General features: G+C 39.4%; 1 protein-coding gene across 4 annotated transcripts in view; it reads left to right on the top strand.

Moving 5' to 3' along the window:
- The window catches only part of TSPAN12 (tetraspanin 12), an 82,905-nt gene extending 63,723 nt beyond the window's left edge, over positions 1 to 19,182 (top strand). For all 4 annotated transcript variants that reach the window (XM_066262179.1, XM_066262180.1, XM_066262177.1 and 1 more), the window contains 2 exons: positions 348 to 491; positions 17,601 to 19,182. In XM_066262179.1, coding sequence (XP_066118276.1) covers positions 348 to 491; positions 17,601 to 17,906 — 450 coding nt within the window. In that variant the 3' untranslated portion in view covers positions 17,907 to 19,182. The remainder of the gene's footprint in view (positions 1 to 347; positions 492 to 17,600) is intronic.
- The last annotated feature ends 1,327 nt before the right edge of the window (positions 19,183 to 20,509 follow it).

Here is a 20,509-nt window from a genome sequence, read left to right as displayed (position 1 = left end):
TAGTGCCTAGAGGGTTGATGATAAATTTAAGATCTGAGCTATTTGTTTTGTTAGTTGTGTAATGAACTCTGTCGCTGTATGACCGCTTGCACAGTCTCTTCAAGTGGGGAGCAAGTCAGTCCTGCCTGATCTGTTTCCCTGTGTTATGGGCATTCTTCAGAATTGTTCCATCCTGGACTCCTTCACTACATTTCTGTCATCAACATAAAATGTACACATATCATTAGGTGATGACAGAAATAAGGCGAGCGCTGGCTAGAAAAATTTAAGAAATCTCATGTTTAATCTCCTATAAATTAAGAAAATATTTTTGTAGTTTCTGAGCCTGACCAGTCGTTCTTTTGCAGTTCAAGTGCTGCGGAGTGATGTATTTCACCGACTGGTTGGAAATGACAGAGATGGACTGGCCCCCAGACTCCTGCTGCGTTCGGGAATTCCCGGGATGCTCCAAACAGGCTGACCGGCACGATCTCAGTGACCTTTATCAAGAGGTAAGGCTACCCTGGCCGGTTGGCTCGGTGGTGGAGCGTCGGCCTGGCGTGCAGAGGCCCTGGGTTTGATTCCCGGCCAGGGCACACAGGAGAGGTGCCCATCTGCTTCTCCACCCCTCCCCCTCTCCTTCCTCTGTGTCTCTCTCTTCCCCTCCCGCAGCCGAGGCTCCATTGGAGCAGAGATGGCCCGGGCGTTGGGGATGGCTCCTTGGCCTCTGCCCCAGGCGCTAGAGTGGCTCTGGTCATGGCAGAGAGACGCCCCGGAGGGGCAGAGCATCGCCCCCTGGTGGGCGTGCCGGGTGGATCCCGGTTGGGCGCATGCGGGAGTCTGTCTGACTGTCTCTCCCCGTTTCTAGCTTTGGAGAAATACAGGAAAAAAAAAAAAAAAAAAAAAGAGGTAAGGCCGTGTGTGTTTAACTTTTTGTGGGAAAATGTGTCCTTTGACACGTGAACGATGAACAGCATGCCAATGACAGTTTTCTCCTCTATCCAAAGAGAAAGACCCTTAAACTTTTCTCAGCTATATAGAGTAATGAGACAAAGCTAAAAGTCAATATAAAAATCTGAACACTTATCACACATTATCCAAGGAAGTCAGGAAAGACTAGGTTTTAGAATTAATTGGATTTTAAAATGTGTTGTTTAAGAATCCAGTTGTTCTGCTTCCTCCCGGGGCCCTGTGAAAAAAGACACATTCAGAGTGTGTAGCTGACTCCCATGGTCAGGAAAACACATTGTGGAGTCCTGCGCAGATTGTGGTGTGGGGCCTCTATGTGGATTAGGACATGCAGGGAAAATCCCACTGCCAGAGATAATACTGGCCTCTGCTCTTCAGTTCCCCCTGCTGGAGAATAACCAGCAATGTGAGTGTTCGTGAGCTGTTTTTATGAAGTTGACTGTCTCTGGAGTTAAGATTACTTGTCCCATGCTCAAGAAACATGCATTATTTGTGTTTTCTTGAAGAGCTGATCAGAATCATCAATTATTTTTTTGTTAGCAGATGTGTTCCTATCTCTTCATTTTTAGTGGTGATTTTCAGATTTTTTTTTTTTTGGAACAAAATTTTATTTTTTAATTAAAATTTAGAGCTGGATTATCATGGTCTACATCACAAACCCCAGAAAATAGCTACATCTGATTATTTACCTTAAAATGAAACAAAAGTGTCATTTTCTTAGTTGCACTAGCCACATTTCAAATGCTCAATTGTGTCTGGGGATTAGCTGCTCCTGTATCTTACAAGAAAGGTGTAGGATATCTCATCATCATGGAAGGTTGTACTGCAGGCTTGATGTGGAAGAGAAGCTCAGAGTGGAAGGGAGGCTGCTCGGGCTAAGGTGCTGGAGTCACTTCCCAGATGCGTCTCTAGTGGAGGACTGGGTGCTACAAAGCCCTATGGAAAACATCTGGCTTAGCAGATTCATGATACACACACACACATGCACGCATGCACGCACGCACGCACGTGCAGTATGGCTATAAAGAATGAGACTGTGAAAAACAAATCAGTATTTATAAAACATGCCTTTTTATATATTTCAAGATGGTGACCTTTTCCTAGGAATACTAATATCATTCAAAACATCTTTTAGGCTGTCTGCCAAAGTCAGTTGGGGAGATGCACAGGAATCCACTTTATTAATTTAGTGTGTGAATTAACTAATTTGAAGAAGGTGCTGCATTACTTACACGAATGATCTGTTACATTTATGTCTTAGATATGAGTCACTTCTGGCTGTTAAAAATGTCATCCTGGAGGACAAGCGTCCGCCACATGTAAAGGTACCCAAAGTCAGGTGCTCTGGTCTCAGAAGGCACATACCAGGAAGGGTGCCAAGTGTGTTTTCAGAGAATTGGGTTGGTTTCCTAGGACTTCCATAATGAAATGGCACAAAGAAGTGGCTTAAACAAAAAATACCTATAGTCTCCCAGTTCTGAAGATTGTAAATTTGAGAAAAGGTATCAACAAGGTCGTTCCTCCTGAGAGGTGTGAGGAGGCACCTGTTTCCTGCCTCTCCCTCAGCTCAGTGGTTGACTGGCCATCGCTGGTGTTCCTTGGCTTGTAGAAGCATCACCCCGATCACTGCCTTCATCTTCACATGGTCTTCTTGTTTGTGTCTGTCTCCAAATTTCCCTTTTTATAAGGACACTGGTCACTTACTCTTCTCCGGCATGACCTCATCTGCAACAACTTTATTTCTAAATAAGATCAGACTCTGAGTTAGTGGGGATGAGGACCTCAGCATACGCATTTGGAGGGGACACAGTTCAACTTTATAACAAGAAGTGTTGAAACAGCTGAGTATTTCAGGTCGTTTATTTTAAAAGGTAATCAAAATACTTTGTCATGCTTCAGATACTGAGAAGCATTGTGTTTGGATGTTACCATTTTAAACACATTATGTTTAGTAGCATTTTGGCTTTGAATAAAAAAAGGAAATACAAGGTATTATATATCAAACAAAGGATGACTGGGCCAGTGTCTGTGGGTTCCCCGGTGATTAAGTAGGGGTGACCAGCTAACAAGTGCAGCAGTTACAGTCCTGTTCATGCCACAACGCAGAGACAGTGCTTAATGTTTCTAAGATAATATTAAATTCAGGCACAGTTGTGGATATTCAAACACATTGTAACTCACCAGTAAGTTTTAAAAAATCCCAGATGATTACAGTATAGATACAAGTATAAACATGCAAATTGAAACCTATTAACTTTACTAGTGTAAACTTAATTCAGTTCTTAGTTTTTAGGAGTGGCAAGCTGGTATGGAAAGTTCTTGGACAACAACCGCATATGCAATAATTTCTACTTTCTTTAGTGATCCATACTGATAATGTGATTACAATCAATATTAATCATGAGAACGGAAAAACATGAACCGGTTTTCCAGATATTCCCACAAAATCTTCACTTCAGTGTTGCTTCATTTGGTTGAAATGGATGCACTTAAATATTTAGTAAAATTTTCTTGTAAATTTATAGTTCTGTTTCTACTAACTTATCTTAATCGTTTGCACTAGTAATATTTATAATGGGATGCTTTACTTCCAGGATGTCTATAATTGCTTGCTCCATGAACTTTAGGAAGGAAAGAGGCCACACTGTTGTGCATAGGCAAGTCTGATGGCCCAGATTATGTTAAAAGTTTTTGTTTTTATTTTCATCAAAAGACTTTCAATGACATTATCAGTTACAAGGTATTTCTTTAGATAGAATTTCAACAGAGGAGGAGGCTCATTGTATCAGTGTAATCTGCTTTTGTATTTTACAATTAATAATAGATGATGATATTTGTAATGTGATAATGCATAGTTATATGCATAATTGACTTACAAAAGTAGATCACTTAGTAACTTTATGGCACAAGTACAGTTAAATCCATCGTTAAAAATAAGACTTAATTTCATTTGCCCTAGAGAACATATGTTTCCTAATTTGCAACATGTTCATAGATCATTCCCCTGGAAGCTGAGAGGTCTAGAGTGAGGATCAAGGGAAGGATAGCTGGAGATATTGAGGATGTTTATTCTGAAGTTGCAAGTACTAAGGGGAGATATTTCAGATGTCTTCAAATATATCCAAGTTCATCATTCAGAACAGGAACTGCACTTACCCACTGTTGCTCCAATGGTCAGCGTCACAGGAAGGAAATTTTTACTCAATAGAAGGAAGACCCTTGCTCGTCAAAATCCGTTCAATTATGATAGAAGTTCTCTTGCAAAATAATGAGTGTGAGTGTCTCATCTCTAAAAATATTAAAGTCAAAGGCAGATAGCCATGTAATTGTTGAGCAGAATGGGTTTTTAAATTAAGAGTAAATTTGGACTAGATGTAATTTAAGGTCCCTTTTATCTTTCATAATCTGGAAGCTCAGAGGTAAGATCTGGCTTTCTTCCTGCAATTTTTCTTCAGTGCTCTGAAATCAGAGAAATAAATCATTCTCAACCATCTGGTGACCTGCTTGGTCCATGACCCAATAATATTTTATGACATATTTGAAACCGGTGAAAAATGACAGAGCAGAAATATCACAACAATTGCACATTTTACAAACATTCCCATCAGGGTTATTGTTGGGTCTAACATACGGCTCCTCAGATATCCACGTTAAGCTATACACATCCATAAAAAGTATGCATTTTAAAAAATCAAAGTTGAGCCTGACCAGGTGGTGGCGCAGTGAATAGAGCGTCGGACTGGGATGCGGAAGGACCCAGGTTCGAGACCCCGAGGTCGCCAGCTTGAGCGCAGACTCATCTGGCTTGAGCAAAGAGCTCACCAGCTTGGACCCAAGGTCGCTGGCTCCAGCAGGGGGTTACTCGGTCTGCTGAAGGCCCATGGTCAAGGCACATGTGAGAAAGCAATTAATGAACAACTAAGAAGTCGCAACGCGCAACGAGAAACTGATGATTGATGCTTCTCATCTCTCTCCATTCCTGTCTGTCTGTCCCTGTCTATCTCTGCCTCTGTAAAAAAAAAAAAAAAAAAAAAAAAAAAAAAAAAAAAAGATTAAAAAATCAAAGTTGAAAATAACTCTGACTGTCAATTTGGTTCCATCACATTCATTCATTCAAAATGTTTTGTGAGTACCTACTGGGTTCCAGGTGGTGTTGTAAGCACTGAGGATGCAGTAGAGAATGTCGCATAAAGAAATCTCTCTTCTTATATAACTCACTTATATTCTAGTTAGGGATATAAACAATTAACAAGAAAAAAAACCCAGCAATACAAAATAATTTCAGGTGGTGGAAAGGTCTTTGAAGACTCCAAACAGGGTCATATGCTGGAGAATTGCTTTATTGGTGATGGAGCCACTTCAGATGGGACAGGTGGGATCAGGCTCTCTGAGGTGACATTTGAACTGCAGCCAGTTGATGAGAAAGGCCCAGCCATGCCAAGATTTGTTGAAGAGTCTTTTTTTTTTTGCCTAAGGAACTGCAAGCACAAAAGCCTACCCTGGGATGGCTGGGGCCAGGAGTACTGACTGCTTACTACCTTGTTCTTGGGATTGTTTGTGCAGCCACACTTTCCAAATACCAGGTGTGAGACTTGGCGTCTGCAAAACATCAGACTCGGAGGTTAAGTTGGTGAAATGCAGGGCTAGGATACCTGTCTTCCCTCTCTCACTTGCTGAGAGTTCCCTCATCTGAGTTACTAGATTTCTGTGTCTGTCCTGGGTATGGAGAAGGAGAAAAGAGAGAAAGAAGAATGAAAAAGTCTGGTAGAGCAAAGAACCATATATATGTGTAACCCATAGACACAGACAACCGTGTGGTGATAGACGGAGGGAAAGGGCGCGGGGGGGGGGGAGTGGAGGTGGGCAAGGGGGGCAGAAATGAGGGCAGAAAGAGACTTTGCCTGGGTGATGGGTGCATGATGCAGTGTGCAGGTGTTTTATTTGGTTGGACACTCGAAACCTGTACCCCAATAAATTCAATAAATAAGTAAATTTGTTAAAGGCTGGTAGAGGAAAAGTCTCTGTAGAGCAAGGAATCCCAACCTCTTGTCCATGGACCCATGCTCTCTTTGGGTGGTTCTCAAGGGGAAAGCGATGCACTGAAATTGTGATATTTTTATGCATATGTTTCAGTGACTAGGATCTGTAGCTTTTGTTAACTTCCCTTAGTGTCCTAAAACTGTGAAGCACCACAGATGTAGAGGACAGTGGCAGTGTCTGCTGTCTCAGATAGTAAGTGCAGCATGGACATCTCTTCTAAGGGGCAGAGGTGGCATTTTCTTCCCTGGTGTGCCACCTCAGAAAACAAGTAAATGGAAGTCAACAGGCTCACACAGGCCCTACTTCAAATGGACTGACTCAAAGTGTTAAACAAATAGGGACAGAGAGTCAAGTAAGAAGTAGCCCCAGAGACATGTTACTTGTGTTCTGTAATTAGGAGAAGGACCACTGTGAGAGATAGTGACAGCTTTGAGGAAAATAGTCCTCACAGAAGTTTGCATAAGGACTGGGCTGGACAGAGAGATGTTCTTCACATGCCATATGCCTTTGAGACACTTTCCTTTAGACCAGGGGTAGTCAACCTTTTTATACCTACCGCCCACTTTTGTATCTCTGTTAGTAGTAAAATTTTCTAACTGCCCACCGGTTCCACAGTAATGATGATTTATAAAGTAGGGAAGTAACTTTACTTTATAAAATTTATAAAGCAGAGTTACAGCAAGTTAAAGCATATAATAATAATTACCAAGTACTTTATGTTGAATTTTTGCTAAGTTTGGCAGAATAAATCTTTATAAAACAACTTACTATATCGTTAAATCTATCTTTTTATATATACTTTGGTTGCTCCGCTACCGCCCACCGTGAAAGCTGGAACGCCCACTAGTGGGCGGTAAGGACCAGGTTGATTACCACTGATATAGACTCTCCGTCTTTGTACGTTTCATGAGGTGTTAGGTTTGAATATCAAATACTTTTAATAATTTCTTTTGTGACAAATCATTTGAACCTAACCATTTCTGCCTCTTTAGATGGTTGTTTGTTTCTTCTGTGAACAACAGGAAACATTGACAAATGGGGAGCCAGAGAAGGGAAGGGCATGTGGATGTGAAGAGGTGTGGTCTTTCTCTCTGGCCTGTGGGACAAAGAACCCAGACAGGACAAGTAGCATGGATTCCCAGTTCTCACAGTTGATAAATGGATATGTAGGGGTGCTCTCTCACTTTAAAAGGCAGGGGCAGCTCATGGTGAACCACCGGGGGTGGGTTGGTTGAGGCTTTTATTCTCTCAGTTAAGTGTTACCTGCTCTGTGAGCTAAGAGTCATGATTCATGCTCTCAGCCCTGGCCCCGACTGGAGGTCCTGTCTTCTTCCCCCCTCCCATCTTCTTTTTACTCAGCTGTTCTTGACAAGTAGTTTCTATTTTATAATCTATGTCTTTTCCTTTTCTTTTCTTTTTCTTTCTGGGCAGTATCTAAGCCCTTGACACTTTTTGTTAATACTCTTCTCTTACTAACATTTTTAACCAGTTAGAAGAGTGAGTCAAACTCTGAATCTGTTTTGACTAATAGAAACCACTTTTATCTCTTAATTTTCACATGCAACATCTTAAACGCATAAATATTTTCTCAGCACTTCTGAGCCAGAGGTAGAGACTTGACAGAGGGTTGCGGATGCAAAAGGAGATGGTGTGTGTGTGTGTGGGGGGGATTGTTACCGGCAAAGCAATGAGACCTCGATTCTTGTCTTCTTGAAGGAAAGAATACAGTCAAGAGACAAAGTTGTAGCAAGCAAAGCAAGGGTTAATTGACCATGCAGGGACACACCTAGGAGGGACTGAGCAGGTGGGCACTTGTGAGAATGAGTTACTCTGATCAGTTACAAAGCTTAGGGATTTATGAGCTTTTACTTCCTGGACTTTACTGTTCCCGTTTTTCCAGCTTCTCCCTCTGGTGTATCTGTCTTCTCTGTGCTGCTGTGTGGCGGAGACTGTATCAGGGAACTGGAGACGAGTCTGGGTGTGGTGAGGCCTGTTCCGGCTTAAAGATTTATCTAGACCCTGCGGACATGCAGGAATGCACAGGGGCAAACATTTCTCCCTTCCCCACCTTTGCCTGTCCCGGCTCATTTCTAACTAGCTCCTTAACCTGACAGAGTGGGAGTGTCTCTCTCTTGCAAGCTCACATAGTTACAGGATCGATCATTTTTCTCCCAGGTAATCCTGCTCTTAAGTTATTAGAGGGATTCTTTTTAGAACCAAGTAAATGGCCACAAGTGGGAACAAACGCGGGTCAGTGTTGAACGAGAAGTCCAGGGTAGGAAGTCAGAGGGAGCAGCTTAGGCTCCTGGCCAGGTACGGCCATTGCACTCACCTAGAGTCAGTCAAGTCGGCATAGAAATGATTCTCAGGCCAGTGGTTAGAGTAAGAGGTAGGAATGACAGGATCTTGAATTGGAGCACAAAGAGAGCTTTGACCTAGGGCGCACAGTACTTACTTGCCATTGTGTTTATGTGTGAGATATGCTGGGAAAGCACATACAGGGGGTAGAAATTCACTGGGCTTCCAATCTTAATAGATAAGCAGGCGTTAGCCAGGTGCAGAGATATTTGGGTGGCGAGGGGCTGGAAATGGTGTAGAGTTAGAGCCTGAAGCCAGGCAGACAGTGGGATTAGGGGGTGTGAGGACAGCAGTGCAGACAGGGCTGGTCAGGACACGCTCTGGATCGGGAAGAGCCCTGGCTGACCCGACAGCACGGGCCATTTTCCGCAGGAGTCTGCATGTAGCTGCAAAGCTGCAAAGTGAAAAAGGCGAATGTGTTTACAAAACAGGTATTATTGTGAAAGGAAGGCTTAGGCCAGAGTCATGGTGGGATTCTGATTTATTCATAAGGAAGCTCCCTTCTCAGATAAACTCTTAGAATCTCCTGCCCAGATAATACACGATAGGCAGCTTTCAGGCTCAGTGGTTATTTAGATGGAATATTCCCAAGAAGTTCCGTTCTCAGGGTTCTTTTCTGTGAAGTCAAAGACACTCCCTCCTGCCTCTCTGCTGAATTCATTATCTCCACAGCGGCTGCTGGCAGGGATGGCTGGACCTGATGTGGGAGAGGTCTGTTTTATCACCCCAGCCCTGCAGGGTCTGTGTGGGCTCCATGGGGGGAGAATCCTTTTATCACCAGGCTTTGCTTGATCTAATCAGGCCTTGAACTGTCCTGCCAGTTTTGCTCCAGGTATGCAAATACATTCTTTTTTCTTCATCCTTTCTCTCAACGCAGTTCAGTTGTGGGTTTCCTGTTACCTATTCACTACTCAGACAGCGTGTCCCCTTGTGCTTTATTGGAAGAGACTGGCACATTTTGCCTTTAGAATTTATTGATATAAAAGCCATTAAAATATTTTGACCTGAAATCGTACCTCACAAGGTAACAATTTTAGACCAGTGCTTAAAAACCATTTTATGAGTATTGCAGAGAATGAGTTGAGGTGAGGATGGGGTCTTGTTTGAGGCAGGGACATCTGGAGAAAGCTTGCGGGTCAGTAGTTGAGTGATCGTAAGGGCTGGGAGTCTGTTGTGCCATTCAGGACGGAGGGGGGATGAAATGAAGGATAAGAAAGAGGGAGGATGAACAGGACCAGGTGATAAACTGCCTGTGGGGAGTGAGTGACAGGGAAGCTGCAAGGACGCAACTTGGACTTGCACCCTCACGGCTGAAGAAGCCATTTTTGGAGGGGAGAGGCTGGCTTTGACTATTCCCCTTTGGAAATTCTGGGTGTAAGATCCTTTCAGGTACTCCATATGGTTCTTAGTGGGAAATAAGATGCTTAGGGGACAGAACTTAGCCAGAGATATGCATTTTGTGTGTATAAATTCAGGCAAGAGCTAAATCAAACTACAATAGCTTGAAAAAGGTAAGAGTCTGTTTCTCTCTCACAGGCTGGTCAGCTGGTCCAGTCTCTCAGCTAGCTCTGCTGCATGAGTTCTTTCAGGGGCCCTGGATGGTGAGACAGCTTCACTCTTTTTTAATACCCACCTTCCAAAGTTGCTGTTCTTCTCCAGTTCCATTTTGTGGGGAAAGGAGGAAGTGGGAAGGAGCACATCCCATGCATTAAGCTCTGCACTCATCACCTCTGCTCACAGGCCACTGGAGAGGGCTCACATGGCTGTGCTTAGCTGCAAGGGAGGCTGGGAAATGTGGTCTCTGGTTAGTAGTCACATCATTATGAAGAGATGGGGAACAGACTAGGGTGAGTTGGTGGACTAACATGTTACAAGCATTGTCCGAGGCAATAAATACACGGGTGAAAAGAAGACCTCACAAAGAGATGATGTGATGTTTGCAGCCAAGGATAGAAATTTGAGAATGGTAGCAACACTTAAGGGCAGAGGAGGAGTCACCAGCTATAAGCAGAGAATAAATGGAAAGCAGTGTCCTGGAAGTCAAAGGATGAAGTTTTTAGGAATGAGTTTTCCTAAGTGAGGAAGCATTGTTGAGTAGTTAGGACTAGGCTCTGAGGCTGGACTGCTTGGGTTAAATATTTGATCTTCTCCTTACTAATGGTGTACCCTTGGGCAAGTTTTTAACTTTTCTGTGCTTCATTTTCCTCACCTCTTTTGGTGAAGTCCAACCTATAAAATGAGGATTACTGGAGTACTTACCTCATTGGAATATTTGGAGAGTTAGGTAATTAACCTATTTAAAACCCTTCAAACAGTGCCTGCTTGTATTATGCCATATACTACCAGTAATAGCTGAGAGTTAAATCAAATAGAAAAGTACACATTGCATTTTTCAAATAGGATACATATTTAGATAGATCTATGAGCAAATATTTTACATGTTGTCTCCTTTAAGCCCTAACACAAGGCTAAAGTATGATTATCTCCATTTTACAGATGAGAAAAATGAAGTCCAATGAGAATAAGTAAGTGACTTAGCTAGTTGTAAAGCTAGACCGTGATGGAGCTCAGCTCTATGGACTGACTCCAAAGCCCACACTTTTAGACACTAAAATTTTGAGATGTGGAATACATGCTGAGGAGCAAACTGGGTGTTTATAGTTTTTTTTTTCCACTTTTAAACCTCACTTTCCTTATCTATTAAATGAAATCATAATAACCCCTACCTCATCGTCTTATGAAGATAAATCGAGCTGCTTAATGAGAATCCCTTAGTAAACTACTTGGCATAATAAATAGAAATCTTCAGTGTGTGGTGGTGGCTGATAACAATAACAGTCCTTTATTAACATATTTATTGAAGTAAATAGAAAAATTCGCAACCTATGATTAGAGTTTTCACTAACCAGATTGCTCCTAGTTTTGTCTGTAAGGACCAGAAAGTATGAGTTTTCTGGTTTCATATATTTGTGCTGGTTGAAGGAAGATTAGTAGGTCAAGGTCTTGGGGACTTCATGCGGTTTCCCGCGTTGCTTGTTTTAACACCTTCCCGCTTCTTACAAAGGAGCATTTCGGTGGACAAAAGGGCCCAATGAAAGGCAGCGCTTGAAGGAGCAGTTTGTGAAAGGGTTCTGCTCAGTCAGGTGGGGACCCACTGCTGCTGGAACTGGCCCCTCTCCAGGGAGGAGAGCACCTCTGGGTTTTCTGACTCTAGTCTCTTTATAACCACATATTTTTTTTTTCATAAAAATGAGAAATATTTAGTCAGTATAGTCTTTTCAGTTTGATGGTTCTGCCAATCTCATGGCGATATACTGTGAAAGTTAAATGAGATGTGAGGGATTATTATTATTAAGAAATAAGACATTTTCTACTGCATTTCCTGTGCATGGGTTTGGTTAACCTTGCTCTTCAGAGAATAGAAAGCCCTGCAGTGAATTTTATTACTTGCTGTGTAATATTTTCTTGAAGGATGCATTTATTTCCCTGCGGAGCTCACGATTCTCAGTGGAGAGAACTTGTGGTCCAACCTGTTTAAAGCTCATGAACTGCTATCATTCTTTTTTTTTTTTTAATTTTAGAAAATATAGAGCAGAAGATGATATATTTGTACCTGATAATGAACACAGTCATTTCAAACTTGACAGTCATATTTATTATCAAAAATCAATTATAAAAATACCATACCGACATTTAGATTTTATTTATACTTCTTAATTTCATAAGCACATAAGATCAGTCTCATTCTCTGACGGGGCGGTGAAAGCCACGGGTGCTTTGCTAATTTTAGAAACTCATTTTGGAGATAGATGAGAGAAGAATTTCCAGTGTATAATTTCCTCAAGTGAAATGAAGCATTCTGACACGCCTTCAAATGGATTCCAGGAAATGGAAGGATTAGTAATTTTTTATCTGATAAAAAGGTGATGTTGTTATTTACAGCTGATAGTTGATCAGAATTTTAATGTTGCAGCAAGTCAAGTGGGTTAGCCAATGTGTCTTATTTGTAGCTTTGAATCAGCTGAGGTTATTAATGTAGGGGTGGCATGGCTTTATTTAGCAAGAAAACATATTCAAGGTACATCAACTCAGGAGTATTTTATTTTGAGAAAAACCAATAAGTGCAATTTAGTTCTTTCCTAGTCTGAACAAAACACCCTTTGTGAAATGGAATGCAAATTTGAACTCTTAATGTTTTTATTTCCTTTTTTCACTCACTTAACAGGAATGTTCATTTATTGCAACTAAATATCTATGAATAGACTATATAGAGACATATCTATGTTTTTTTCTATAGACTTAGTGTTTTGCTTTTCAATGAAAATGTCCATGTTTGCATCGAAAAGTGTAAACATCATGCATGATTATTTGATTGGCTTAAAATAAGTTCACAACTAGTGTTCAGACTGAATGACTTCAACGGGGATAATGCAGAAAGCACCATAAACGTGCAGCTGTTTCTATGAAGGATTTAGAGAATGGCTGAGGAGGACAGTTATTTTATGCAAAGAAATCTGATAAAATACTTTCTTGTCAAGAAAAGGAATATTCTGTTGGAAAGTTAGTTCTTAACATTAAGTGATTGTGTAAGTGAATCACTAATCTTGAGCATTATGCTGCAAGTTTCTACAATGCCTTCTAAATCATCAAATATTAAATTGTGTCTGTAAAGATTTGTGCTTTTATTTGTATATTTACAACCTATCTCTTTTTATTAAAAAAAAACCAATTTAATGTACACAACAAGAAAGATACAGTGAATTAATAATAAAATATAAATAACATTGAAAAGTTGGGGTTAAGAACTTCTCATGAGGACTAATGAGGTTGTAGAGTTTCTTATTTGTCTCTGAGCTTTCTGAAAGCCCAAATGAAAAGGGGACACAGTCATTTACATGATTTTATGTTAGAATCAAATTGTCCACATTTTCAAAGGGAGCAAAATTATAAAGTATTTTTTTCAAGTAAGGTGTTTTTTTTTTTACTACTCTAAGTTACCTAGGAAAATATCTTCAATATGATTTTTTACTAATTTTATTGAACAATTTTTTATGTTGTTCTTCAGTACACCTTAGTGGAGAGTAATTTGCAAGGGCACAGGCTAATATATCCCTATGTAGCAGATTTTGGTGATCTGATTTGATACTTGGACATAATTTAAAATGCACAAAGAATGTCAATTGATTTTATCTTTTAAGTAATCTGTAAATAGCGCCTTTTTCTGAGGGGTTCTTAATAGAGAAACATAAATTATAATTGATGAATTCTGATGACAAACTTAAGTACCTAAATTTTGTCTTATTTTGAGGGGTTATGTATGTATTTTGTAAACTTAGTGAAGGAGAATTTGAACTAGGATCTTTGCTTTGAATAGACAATTCTTGCTTGCCTTGGTGTGGACATAATCTTCAGGGCCTAGTGATCTGGAAGGAGACCAGGTCCTGACTGTGAGTCTTGTGATACAATCCCATGTCTACTCTTCTGGGGTACCTGAAAAGCTTTGTTCATAGGATCCAAACCCATTCACAACATCTTTGGTAGTCTTAATACTTTATTGCATTTTCTAGGTTTTTGTTTTGTTTTGTTTTGTCTTTTTTTAAGGTGAGAGGAGAGGAGACAGTGGGGCAGACTCCCACATGTGCCCCAATCAAGATCCACCTGGCAACCCCATCTAGGTCTTATGTTCAAGTACCAAGCTATTTTTAGTGCCTGAGGCTGACATGCTCGGACCAGTTGAGCAATCCTCAGCACCTGGGGCCATGCTCAAACCAATGGAGCCACTGATGCAGGAAGAGAAGAGGAAGAGAAGGGGGTGGAGGAGAGAAGCAGATGATTGCTTCTCCTGTGTGCCCTGACCCGACTGAAATTGAACCCTGGACATCCATATATTGGGCTTGTGCTGTATATCCACTGATCTATGGCAAGTTCTTTTAAAGTTAAAAATCAGTGTTATTTTCCAAGAAACATTGATAAAATCAGCACAATCCAGAAAGAGATCAACAGGCTGGTGAAATGTGTATTTTCCAAAGGTCTGAAGTTAACCTTTTCATTTGAACTATTTGTGTGTGTGTGTGTGTGTGTGTATGTGTGTGTGTGTGTGTGTGTATGTGACAGAGACAGAGAGAGACAGAGAGAGGGACAGATTGTGACAGACGGACAGAAAGGGAGAGTGATGAGAAACATCTATTCTTCCTTGTAGCACCTTAGTTGTTCATTGATTGCTTTCTTATATGTGCCTTGATGGGGGGGGGGGCTACAGCAGACTGAGTGACCCCTTGAGCTCACGTTGGGCTCAAGCTGGTAAGCTTTGCTCAAACCAGATGAGCCCCTGCTCAAGCTGGCAACCTCAGGGTTTTAAACCTGGGTCCTCCACGTCCCAGTTCAACGCTCTGTCCACTGCACCACCTCCTGGTCAGGCCATTTGAATTATTTTTAATATGACTCTTTCCAAACTATATGAACTACTTCTCTGCTTAATGAGAGAGCTAGTGATCTAATATTTTATTGGCAGATAATCATTTTGGATCATTTCTTCACTATCCTGAAAAACAGTAACAGTCACCTTGGGCAAGGGCTGTTGTGTCAGTGCTCAGATGGTGGCACAGTGCTTGGTTTGGGTAATTTCCTATGTTTTAACTGTTGAACCTCATATTTGTTCATTAATACCTGTTTTTCATAGATTTTCTATCTATTTTCATTTGAATTTTCTAATCTTCTGTAATTAACACTTACTGAACTCTTACCATGTACCAAACTCCATTCTAAATGTTTCAATGTGTTTATTCATTTACTTCTTCCAAAATCTCAAACAGGTAGGCACTATTATTATATACTGCTCACAAAAATTAGGGGATGTTTCAAAATGAATATGAAGTAATAAAAAATAAGCTTTTGATTTTTTTATTAAATAAGAACATCAGAAAAGCATATGACATATCAAAGAAAGTTGTTTGATTATGCAAATGAGGCACAAAACCAACTTTTATTTCATTGGTGAAAATTACTATATACAAAAGGCTGAAAGTACTGGTGTATCTGCATGTTCCCTGATCCCCTAATTTTTGTGAACGTATGTTTTCAGATGAAAAAAATGAAGCATTGAAGATTGAGTAACTTGCCCAAAGTCACATAGCTTATAAGTAACAGAGTAGGGATTTAAAATTCAAAATTTAGGCTCTGCAGTTCATGATGTTAACCGTTATTCTATACTGTGTCACATAAAGATGCTTGTTAGAATTATATGTAAGCATAAGTGTGAATAGACTCTGATACACTAGCTGAGTGGAACTCTTTGAAAAATATTTGAACGTTGCTGAATTGTCTTTGTGACGTCTATTTTGGTTTTCCACAAGAGCGTGTATGTGTACACGCATATATATGTATACACAGGCATATTTGTATGTATTAAATAGATAAGATGGCCAGAGAAGTGACCTTATTAAACTAATGTCAAGTCGTATTCAATGATAAATATTTAAATTCAACTTTTGGTTAAAATATGAAACTTTAATAATTTTTTGCTGTTACTTTGCATTACATTGTATACCGGAATAAAAGGTAGTTAATAAAATGTGTCTATGACTAGTTTTACATGACTTTTTAGTTCTGAAGAACAAAGAGAAAAAATTAATAAAAAGTAAAAAGAATAATGACTTATTGGAATATAATTACTGATTACTATCTTTAGAAATCTAAGAGTTATGTATTATTTAATCCTTTCCTTCCTCCAATGTAAAACACAAGTTAACTGATTCTTGCTTTTCTTTATTTAACTAATTTTTTGTGTGTGTAATCTAGAGAAGAAAAAACAAGGAGGCAGTTATTTAAATACTAATTTCTTTTTGTTCAAATAGCTACTCAATAGGATAAGTGCCAACTCACTTTTACCCCAAACTCAGACTAAAAGCTTTGAAAAGTCAAGTTCTTGCTGTTGGGAGATAGTTTTCCATGTGTCTCTTGTACTTTTCTGCATGTCATGTGAGCAGAGTCACCAGCTGCTTTAGTCTGGGCTATCTTTTCTAGGGTTTTTGCATAGAAAACAGCCTTAAAGATGAAGGAAATGTGTCTATCCACAGAAAATGGCAGGTTTATTTACCATCCAGTAGAATGAAGATAACATTTCCCCCCAGTGTAAAAGACAAGTATTCTTCCTGCCCATTATAAAATACTTGGGTTCTGCTCCAATAATGCAACCCACTGTGTATGCTGGGGTCATCTCGTGTTCTTCATATTGCCCTGGGACTCGGGGAGCTGGCACGAATGTACTCTGGCTATTGCTATTGCTATTAGAGATAAAGATTTTGTCTCTGTACTGTGCCACCATCCATGAAAACTTAGCAAGCTATTTGTTAGCTTCCAAGTAGAGTGACATCTTAGAATCTTCAAAGGTTTTTTTTTCCTCTTCTTTCTGAATTCTTTTCTATAGTTACCATAGTATTCTTTAGCCTTCTGAATTAAAACTAAACACAAACAAAAACCTTGCTAATCCTTTTTAAGTCAGCTGACCAATTCTTACCTGGCATAACTAGAACTTGGTGTCATGGCAGAAAGTCCCCTACATGTCTTTTTGCTGAAAGTAGTGGTTAGAGGTGTGTATGCATGTGGAGGGTAGGGATAAAGGAAGACATTAATTTTCCACCCACCAGAATGTTCAGCAGCAGACTAGAGACATATCCCTAATTCTTGGAGGAAAGTTTCTCACCCAATGAACAATAATAAAACAGTGAATACAAATAATAATGATGAAACATGATTTTTTAAAATTTTGAATCAGTCTGTATCAGGAGTTGGCATTCCAAGGCCTGTGTTGCCTCTGTTGTTCATGAAATTTCATTAGAACACAGCGACAGTCATTTATTTATATACAGTATTGTGTATGGCTACTATGGTATCAATCACAGTGGCAGAGTTGGGTAGTTGGAACAGAGACCATGTGGCCTGTAAAACCTAAGACATTTACTATTTGGCCCTTTACCCCTGCTCTTGATGTGTTTTATATCAGTGGTTCTCAATTTTTGGTTGTAAGACAAATTAAGGAGTAAATTCCTCAGCATTGCCTGGGCAAGCTTTTCAAAAAAGTTTCCTTCTCCATCTCTTCTCTGGTGTCTCACAGGCATCCCCTGTTGAGAATCACTGTCTTAAACTTTATGGTTCAGTCGTCTAGTTCCATTACCTGAGACAGGTTCTTTGTTCTCAGCATTTTGACTCTCTGTAATACATTCAAAGTAATGTTGACTGTGATATTTCTTTTACAGGGATGTGGGAAAAAAATGTATTCCTTTTTGAGAGGAACCAAACAACTGCAGGTGCTAAGGTTTCTGGGGATCTCCATTGGAGTGACACAAATCCTGGCCATGATTCTCACCATTACTCTCCTCTGGGCTCTCTATTATGATCGACGAGAGCCTGGGACAGAACAAATGATGTCCCTGAAGAATGACACAACTCAGCACCTGTCGTGTCACTCAGTGGAACTGTTGAAACCAAGCCTAACGAGGATCTTTGAACACACATCCATGGCCAACAGCTTTAATACACACTTTGAGATGGAGGAATTATAGAGGACATCAAAGAAGGAAACCACAAATTTATTTTATTGGACTTGTGAATTTTTGAGCATACACTTAGATGTTTCAGAAATGTGTAGAAATAAAAATGCTGCCATAAAACGGTGCCTAAGCATATCATGTTGTACCCATTAAAATGAAGTGAGAAAAGTTTCATATGTTGTCAGTCACCACCTAGACAATAGTTGATGCCCTTTATAATGCTGAGGACAGGTCTGATATCCACTTTTGAGCTTTTGTAAGATTTTTACTAATCACAGTGTTGTTTTGAGGTTTAGTTTGTAGAGACTGTCCAACATTCTGCACTCATGTAAATGAGTCACGCCATAGTGGGATTGGGCTCCTGTAAAGTTCCATTTACTTCAGCAAGCTTGCTAGTATATAAAGTGCCAATTAACTGCTAACATAGGAAGTTAGTACTAATCATTGTTATTACTTGGTGATATATTCTTATGACGGTAAAAAAGACTAGATTTAAGAAAACAGAAGATTGGTGACTACCTAAATGTGATTTTTGCTAGTTACTAAAATATCGATACTGCTTACAAGAAAGAGCAAACTAACACTGATCAGGGAACTACATGTATATGAGAGTCTGTGTTAAGTCTGTGTCATTCAGTATATTTCAGTTCTTATAATGTTAATAACAATCATGAAAAGGATAAATTTGTCCTGTATAACACCATTATTTTAACCTTTCCTGTTAATAGAGTTTTAAAATTCTGTCTTGGGTATATATTACATACATAACTGTTAATTTAAATACTTAACCACTAATTTTGAAAAATTGCTAGTGTGATTCAAAGGAGTCATAATTCAGAATGTAGTCTAGTCTGGGGAGTGTTAATCAGAAAGTTTACACATAACTTAGTTCATTCAGCAAAGAGTTGCATTCTATCTTTCTCCCAAACTAGGATTCTTTTTGACACTAAACACTTTTTAATGAAGTTTATCTTTGCCTTCTCCGAACAAGAAGCGACAGTGTCCAAATCTGAATATAACTCTACAGAGACTAGCATTCTTTTTCTCCAACAAAATGCTGTGCGAATCATAAAAATAGGTGACAACTTAACTAGGGAATTTCTTTGCTTTATTTCACTGGTTAAGCTATTATGGTGAGTTACACAGATTATTAAATTTTTTACAAGAGTAAAATATATTTATTTGCAATGGGAAAAGTGCATTTTACTGTATTTTGTGTATTATGTTTATTTTCTCAGAAAATGGAGAGAATAGTAAAACTTGTCAATAAATATTTTCTGGAAAGTAATGATTTGTCTAATTTTTATATAGTGTAAGCACTTTTACCACCCAGGAAGATTAACAAAAGGAGAAAAACATGAGAAGAAATGATGGATTACAGTAATAACCATGATTTCCAAACCCGAGCCTAGCACTGAAAAAAGAGAAAAAGATGCCCATTTCTTTTTCAAGTTTGATTTTGAGCTAAATGAACATAATATAATTGATATAATATAAAAATGTGCCCATTTATGTTCATTTATCTCCTCAATAATTTCATATCTCAGTTTTTAAAAGTAATTGTAAGAGAAAATGATCCTAAGGAATACAGTATTTGAAATCAACAGCTAGATTTTATCTTTCCCTTAGATTTAGATGAAAGCTGAGTAAATAACTTGCTCAATCAGAACCCAAAGCAACCCTTTCTATAATTTCCTTAACACCCCAATTTTCCATAATTTCACCTCCAATGCTCAAGTAATTGAAACAGCTATGAGTGTTCCTTGAATTATTTGGGTGATGGTCGGATTTGGCTGCTTTTCTTGATGTCCCAGAACGAACATACATATATTGTGTTGAACTCGGCAAAACATTTTTTCCAATTTATAAGATAAAAGTCAATCTCTAGATTTTTAGACTTCAGATATTTTGATATATTACCTGATTTAATAGTCTCTAGGATAGTCAACATAAATCTAGACTATTATCTTCTATACTTACGCTCATGCTTAATGTGAACAAATGACATTTATAGCAGAGGTCTACAAAGGCCTCACGGTGGCAGTGCATCTGGAAGAATAAACTACAATGTGTATTTACAATGTGTATTTAATGTGGCGGAGCTGAGGGAGTTCACTGTTTGGGTACGTGCAAACACACGCGCTAACTGCTTCTCTGGGAATTTTTAAAAGCTTTCTGTTGTGAAAAGCCCCGTTTTTGAAAAGTAACATTTAAGAAGATTATTTTTAGACTGGATAATAGTTCAAAGTGCTCTGGGGAGTCAGAGAGAACAATAAGGAATTGTGTGCATCTTCTAGTACAGTAAAATACAAACTTAATACACACAGGAATACGCAGTCAGTGGGGCCATGTTCAGCAATAGGAGGTGGAAGAGAGTAGAATGAAGGCAACTCCACAGAGGAGATGCCTTCAGGCTGAGTCAGGAAGGAACTGGAGAACAAGCTATGAGCTGCTGTGCTGAGGTAAAAAAAGTGTATGTTAATTTGGGGCAGGACCCATCTCTAGATGTGATTAGAGCCTAGAACTCTTGAAGAGATGCCATGGGGAAGGAAATGGGTGGAATCTGGGTTTTTGAACTTCATTCCAAATTGAAGTTGTTTCAGAAAGAGAAGTGA

Source organism: Saccopteryx bilineata, chromosome 2 (genome assembly GCF_036850765.1).
Source record: "Saccopteryx bilineata isolate mSacBil1 chromosome 2, mSacBil1_pri_phased_curated, whole genome shotgun sequence".
Classification (NCBI taxonomy): Eukaryota; Metazoa; Chordata; class Mammalia; order Chiroptera; family Emballonuridae; genus Saccopteryx; species Saccopteryx bilineata.
Note: the sequence above shows the minus strand (reverse complement) of the source record. Positions and strands in the feature narration are given on the sequence as shown.